Source organism: Limulus polyphemus, unplaced genomic scaffold (assembly GCF_000517525.1).
Source record: "Limulus polyphemus unplaced genomic scaffold, Limulus_polyphemus-2.1.2 Scaffold2200, whole genome shotgun sequence".
Classification (NCBI taxonomy): domain Eukaryota; kingdom Metazoa; phylum Arthropoda; class Merostomata; order Xiphosura; family Limulidae; genus Limulus; species Limulus polyphemus.
Genome location: NW_013667810.1, coordinates 11840 through 19682, shown reverse-complemented (window position 1 = coordinate 19682; position 7843 = coordinate 11840). Strand labels below are relative to the sequence as shown.

Genomic DNA, 7843 nt, shown 5'->3' with positions numbered 1-7843 from the left:
GAAAAGGAGGGAAAGAAGAAAAAACCAACTGTGAAAGGTGTATAAAAAGGGCTGAGGTAGGCCTAGCAAACTCTGCAGTAGAGGCTTTGGAAGGCCAATTCATAATCAAGTGGAGGAAAATAGTCAAAATTGATGTCATCCTGAATGAGTTCGGCACTTTGAGGAGGAAGGCGGGCAATAGTGGAACTAGATTGGGCAGACCCTAGACCCTGGGTACTCAAAAACGAAATTAATTGTAAGAAATATAAAATATAATTAATTAGGAAAATGAAAAAGTCATTATATTATAAAATTAAGTAAGTGTATATTGGCAATAAAAAATTTAGTAGATAGGATTTGTTAAAGAAACAATATATTTAACCTAATGTACAATTTACCAGTAAGATGAATGACAGGTAAGCCTAAAATTACAAAGACATGTTAAGCCTAAACTAACATTTTAGTGCAAAAAAATATCACTAAACGTTAATTGAAAAACTAACTGTACAAGAAGTAGGTACAAATTTAACTAAACATATGTTATTGAAACTAAATAACTACAAATAATAATATTAATATCAAAAGATTCAAATGCCACAACAGTATAATAGCTTATCTGTCCAAAATCAGCAGACCCAAATGTGTGGGCCACCAAACTCAAGGCCCAAAGGTCAACTCATATAACAACCAATCTTCCAGTGTATTAAAGCTGACAATTACTCAGTCAAGTACCACCACCTGAAGCCTAGAAAATTGTGCTGGATGTAAAGTATAACATTTTCGGGTGGAAACATAAGCTTTGGTGAAAAAAATAGAAGATACCTCAACTTCATATGAAATTTCGAAAGAAAAATAAACACAGGAAGACAGCACAAACAAAGAACTTCTTGACGACAGATAGTTCTGTAGAATTGAATTGAGGGAGTCACATGCTTCATAAGGGTGTGTCCCACTCTTATTGGTGGAGAGTTGTCGCATGATGATTTGCATGCAATATGCAGTTGAACCATGTTTGCTCAGCAGGTACATGGGAGATCAAGTCTTGTGGCATGCTAAAAAAGTTTGCTTACAGAGGGAAGCACCAAACAAGAATTAATATTTATGTGAGTGGAGGTAATGTACTGTATCGTAAATATTCAATGAAGGACTACCAGGGTGATACATGAGATGTTAAGAACTCTAAGATTGTTTTTTTTTAAAAAAAGAGTTAGAGTAAAGCTGAATGAGGTGTTCAAGATTGTTCAAGGAGTTGATAATAATAATGTTTCATCTTTTATCAATTTGATGATAAGAATGGTAGACGAAGGAGCACAAATAAGTTTTGACAGGATAGGAGTCATCTTCAACTTCAAGAGTTTTACTTTTAAAGCAGAGTTGTTGGACTTTGGAATGGGTAACCTTCAGATGTGGAGGATGCAGTACATTAAAGGAGTTTAAGGAAAGGTCAATAAATATTTAAATGAAAAGAAAAAGAAGTAAAAACAGATTGTTAACTGTGAAGTACTTACTTGGAAACACACAGCCGTTAAATTAATAAGATGAAATGCAGAATGCTTTGTATTCAATCTAGCACACTTACCAAATAAATGTCTAGTTATTGTAACAATGTGCTGATTGGCCCACATCTGACATCCAAAATCCATATGAATAATTGTTGTTGCATATTTTCTAATTTTGTAACTATGAACATTATAGTTTTAATGATACCTATATATTTCTCACATTCTGCTCTTTTAATTAAAAGTAACTGTACGGTATATTCACAAATATGTAACCACACATTTAATAACAGTAATACATGCTATGAAAAAACATCATAACTTATATAGTACCTGTAAATTTAGCTATAGAACAGCTCTGTGATATGAAGAACAGTTTTTAGCAGCTCTTTTGTATTATGAGTAAGCAATTATAGTTAGCTTACTTTCGATCAGTATTACTGATAAGATAATGGTGTCTGTCTTAAACATTGAATATAAATGTATTTATCAAAAGAAATTAAATTTTGTGTTAAAAGTAGCTAAGAGAAGTGAATTTCACATAACATATTTTAATGGTATACACTACATAAAATACTATAAAGTTTACCACAGAACACACAATTTGGACTAGTATGTCACATTTATTAATCATAAATCACACAACAGTGAGTCTTTAAAGTCATATTCAAGCCTGTACTCAAATGCATTATTTTTAAACAAACTTTTATAGATCTTAGGAATGATTTAATTGATGAGATATTTTCTTCACACCATAATCAAGGGATATTAAATCAAACTTTTCGAATTCTTAGCTCAGTAACATGGATTACTAGTAATAACCTTTTACATAATTATTTGGATTTATAAAATATTATACTACTTCAATAAAAATTTGTTTAATGACCTTTGTGACATTGAATGTTTCTATGTAGCTTTTATGTATATGATACACCATTCAACTTGGTTACTTGTTACATTTTTACACTTGGGAATTCAAGTTGTCATGATAAGACTAAGGATTAACCAAGTGTCTTGTATAGCAGTAAAATAAATAATCAAGAACAAACAGCCTTTTACTGACAGCAAGAAAATGGGTGAATTAATCATTTGTCTTTTCCTTGCTGCTCAGATTTTTTTTGGGGAAAAAAGGGTTATCTCGAAAATATTAGCAGGATCTCACAATGGTTCTTTCCCCATAAGCTAACATACTAAACAACAAAACCTATCATCAGATTTTCAAGATTCAAGTACATGCAAGTATAATTTATAATTAAAAAGATCATGTATTCATGTAAGAATATCACAGCCTACTCAAAGTAGAACTGTAAATGATAGGAAAACAAAAAATCTTGTATATTTAGTAGTTCTGAATATTCAAGTCAGAATCACTATTAAGAAAGCAAATGAATATCTACTGACTATGATTTTGTAGCTTGGATTATGATTTAATCATATTTTTTCAATATAATTATAAGAAAGTAAATACTAAGTTAGCAATCAAAATTCTGCTCATGCTTTCACTTAAAGAAAAAAAAAACAAGCTGAAATAGATAGATAAATTTATTGTTTTAATTATGTATCTCATCAAATACATATTTGAACCTATACAAATAATTAAGTGGTGAAAGCTTGATTGACAGAATAAAAAGAATTTGCACAAGTAAAAACACATTTTAAATTACATCCATACGTACTAATATCAATAATTAGTGGATTTCCAAATTATATAATGAAAATTACCTGAAAAATCTTCATCGTCTGATTCTGATGAATCATCAAATTTAATTTTCTTTTTGCCTTTGGGTAATGCAGAATTCTGACTTACACCTTCTAACTCCATACCTAGAATACTTTGTTCCTCACGTTCCTTTAATTCATTGGCAAGCTCACTGTCCATTTCCTGTTCAAAGTTATCAGGATCACATAATTCAAACTTTTTCTTGATGTATGCTTCCAGTTCATCTTCTGAACTATAAAAGAAAAACTGTAAACAGGCTAACCAACTTGGTAGAATGAATACAAGGTCCACATTTCATGACAGTCACTCAAATCTTTTTAAAGTATTTCCTCATTCATAAGTTTCTACAGGGTAAAAAGCTATGAATAAACTAGATAAAATATAAAGAGTTGATCCTGCTACTTTTGTATATTTAAAACCACAATTAAATGGAATACCAGGTTTATCTAATCTCTCAGTTAAGGATACCAATATATTCTTAATATCCACTTACTTAGGCCAATCAAAAATCTTAACAGTATATTCTTTAAGTGTTCTGTGACTTAAAATTGAAAACAAGAGCACAGTATCCTAAATATTGGGGAATTTATGCAAAGTTACAGCTTTTAAAGAGCTTATAATAACATCTTAAAACATTTATATGTATCAACTCATTTTAAATTTTCATCCTGCAAAATCATCATGTTACAATAATTTTTGTCAGATAATCTTTATACTGTTGTAGGAGAAAAAGATCTTGACATCTAGATTTATCAGTCTTTTAAGCCATCCTTGCAGTGTGCTCTTGCTAATGGTAATGGATTTTGGATTTTATTTACAAAAATATTAAAGACAATTCTAAAGTTACTATAATTTCATTGTATAGGTTTTGTCTGAAGTATTGTTCTCAGTTTTGAGCTCCTTACTTTAAGAATGACACTGAACTGTTAGAAAGGGTTCAAAGAAGGTCAACTAGAATGATACTTGGGATGAAAATGTTGTCATACAAGGACAGGTTAAGATCTCTGAAATCATTTCCTCTTGAAATAAGAAGAGTTAGAGGGGCATTAGAGGTGTTTAAGATTATCAAGGAAATTGATCGTATCAATGCATAAGCTTTTTTTTTGGACTTAATATTGAGATTGGTAGGGCAAGGGGACACAAAATATTTTTAGGGTAAGAGTCATTTTCAACTTAGACAGTTTTAATTTTCTAACAGTGTGGTTGGCCTCTGGAATCAATTGCCTTCAGATGTAATGGTTACAATAAATTAAATGGGGTTTAAGGGAAGGCTCAATAAACATTTAATTGATCAGGATAAGATTTGAGTGGATGAAACAGTCTCAATGGAACAACACGCCCTTAAATTTTTTATTATTATCATTACTTTATTATGTTCATTACAGTTGAGAATACTGAGACTTGTGTATTACTAAGTAACAGAAATAGGTCTATAAACAGATGAAAAAAGTCTATACTAATCACTGATTATTAATAAGGCTCTTTCTTTTAGATATAAAAATCATAGCATTATTTCCTAGCATCCACACAAAGCCATTATTATTTGTAAACTGGTTTTATGCCATTATATGATGATGACTTAAAAACACCTGTCTAGAGCAAAATTCATGTCAAATGGCCAGTATAGGCATACCTTAAAATGTCTTTCTCCAATCCTTTTGCATTATTCTGTGACTTATCTCATGAATTTGTGTCCTAAAACTAGCAAAGTTTACAAGATTCCTCTTCATCTATAAGAAATGCTCACCTGTGTACATATATTCAGAATATCTACCTATATATGACTATCCTGTATGACTTATAATTCTACCTAACAGTCCATAGGCAGCAAGTATTGAGAAATCATCTGGTCCTTTAAGGCTATCCTTACACACTCGCCCTTGAGAAAAGTAAAAAATTTAAACCCACAATTTAGTTTTTAGAAAATCAATTCCCCTCTTAAAACCTTGTAAAGTGCCTGCCTTCACTACTGCTGAAAGCCAATTGTTCCATAAAAAATATCAATCTGAACTAGAGAATAGCCTTATTTTTTTCCAAATCATATTTTGCTTCCTCTTATCCTATTGCATGTAAAATATAGCATAAAGAAATCAGAGGATTTCATCTTAGAAATCTCCCGAATAATCTTGTAAACTTTAATAAGATCAGCTCTTACCCTTCTTTTTTCAATGAAGATCTAAAACTATCCCTGCAAGATAATTCCTACTCCTAATAACCCTCATTTGAGTCTGAGCCCTTTCCAATAACCAAATAAGTCAATATCCTTTCTTAGAGATAGATAGATCAAAATGGTACACAGTATTCCTATTGATTTGTATAGAGATAGTTATAGCCTCATAACATATTACTGGTGTAAACAATTATTACAGTAATTTAGTATTGGTCATTTACTAACACACAACATTTCATCATCAGTCAAAGGTTAGCACATTTTATTCATCAAATGTCAGTAAATACAACCATGAAAAATATATTATTTAGAATACACCATCTGTTGGTACATACTAATTTTGATACTTAAGTAAAATGTCAGTTTTTGGTATTCTGTAGTGTATATCTCGTCAAAATTGACCCATCATTTAGAATGAAATATTTGAAAGTCATTAAACATGATACTATCTTATTCTGTTATTCCTCTCTCAAAGTAATGCATTTATGCTTATGCAGGCCCACCGACAGGGGGAGGGGGCAAAGGAGGTAATTGCCCAGGGGCCCGAGCAAATGAAACCTGGTTATGCCATAAAGCCCGCAAACCATCCTTAGGCTATATCTTCAGTTAATGATAAAAACCATAGTTTTGGCTTTTCTTTGCATATAGATGCTTGATACATTAAGAATGAATGAAATAATAATTTGATTAATAATTAATACGTATTTGTTACTTTATAGATTTAATAGATAGTTAGTTGTTGTTACTTTATTAACATTTTTACGCTTACACTGTGAGGTAAAAACGGCTGCTGCTATGATTTTGTCTGGTTTATGAGCTCGTTTAATGTCCTAATTTAGGATGATCTTCTTAATAAATTCTTGAAAATGTTAAAAAGAGAGAGAAAAAGGGGGCCCGGCGAGGATGTTTGCCCCGGGGCCCATGCTGGCTCTCAACGTTCCTGTGCTTATGGTTGCAGATACTCAACAACACTGCTGAAATCTGTGACAAAAAAAATTATCACATCACATGCTATAAAAATATTTACAAAAAATCACTACTACTATATTAAAATGCATGAATGAATCCAATAAAAACTTAGATTTACAATAAAAATGTGTAAGTTGATCCATAATTTACTATGCTTCCCTCCCCATCAGAGGCTCAGTGGTAAAACTGAAGGCTTATGACATTAAAAATTGGATATGCATGGTGTAAACAGCACAAATAAGTCACTATGTAGCTTTATGCTTCACAGCAATTTATTATACTCTATGAAGAAAAAAAAAAAAGATTCAAAATTAAGGGACATTTTGCATTCCATACTAGAAGATTTGTTTTTCTAAACTGCCAGTACATGGGTAACAGTATTAACACATTATATTTTAGTTTAATCATATTCCATAGGTAGTCTTGGGATTTGAATTTGATAATGACAAACTTAAAGAATTAAAAACAACATAAAACAAATGTTTAATGTTTAACAATAATACTAACATGTGAAACACTTTAGATCATATAACTTTCAATAGTAAGCATTATATTTCCTTTTTCTTTTAACTACATTAATATGCCACACCATTCTACCTCTCATGACTCGTACTCAGTCTATCACTATCAGTATAAATATACCCTCATATTACGTTATGTTTACAACTACTTTATTTTCATGATGTTTTTAAGTTAAAAACAATCTAATTAACTTAAAAACATCATGAAACTTAAAGCTAATGATCTCTTTTGATGTCATTGAAGTTTTGCTAAAAATAAAACTAAAATGTCTCGATGCTTCTTGTTGTTTAGTTATTACTAATACTATTAGTATTAGCGAGACGCCGAATTACAATAATACAGATTAATCCCTTACCTACTAGGTTCGTTACTATCATCCTCACTCTCACTAAGCTCAAAAGCCAAAACGTCATCTTCCATTTCTTCTTCTTCTTCTCGTTAGTTTACTTCTACAGTAAAATAAAAATTATATATAAATTCTGAAGCCTACCATTTGTTCATATAAAACGCTACCTCGTGCCACTGAGCGCAAAAGTTGTTATGTATATATTTTAATCATGGCATGCGAGGCATGATGCAACCTGAGTAAACTAAAACGAAAATTTTTCTGAAGGTCTTCTCACAGTCATAGAGTGTTTTCTTGCGAAAATAGATAAAAAGCTTGGATATTTATATGCAAAACATGTATTTTATTTCCTACTAATAAAGTTGCCGTATCATGCTTAGCACATCAGAAATGCTCTTAACCACTTTTTACTACCAAACTACTGTGAAATTCAAGCATATCATATATTTTATAGCTGCTTTAGTGATATAAAGACTTTTGTTTAAATGTTCAGCTTGTTTAGTTTCCGTATTGTAATGGCAACAAGTGGTTTATAAAATCGTTAAGATCACCTCATTCTAAATGTTTCTTTTCTATGTTCAATATAGTAGATGGTGTCTATCCTGTTCGAGGGTCTATTGCAGTAATACATATAGCAT

The 7843-nt window shown here is 31.0% G+C and overlaps 1 protein-coding gene across 1 annotated transcript in view; it reads right to left on the bottom strand.

Moving 5' to 3' along the window:
• The window catches only part of LOC106466236 (E2F-associated phosphoprotein-like), a 15017-nt gene extending 7612 nt beyond the window's left edge, over nucleotides 1-7405 (bottom strand). The window contains exons 1-2 of the mRNA XM_013926487.2: nucleotides 7215-7405; nucleotides 3201-3430 (exon numbers count right to left, since the gene is read on the bottom strand). Coding sequence (XP_013781941.1) covers nucleotides 3201-3430; nucleotides 7215-7279 — 295 coding nt within the window. The 5' untranslated portion in view covers nucleotides 7280-7405. The remainder of the gene's footprint in view (nucleotides 1-3200; nucleotides 3431-7214) is intronic.
• Between the last annotated feature and the right edge of the window lie 438 nt (nucleotides 7406-7843).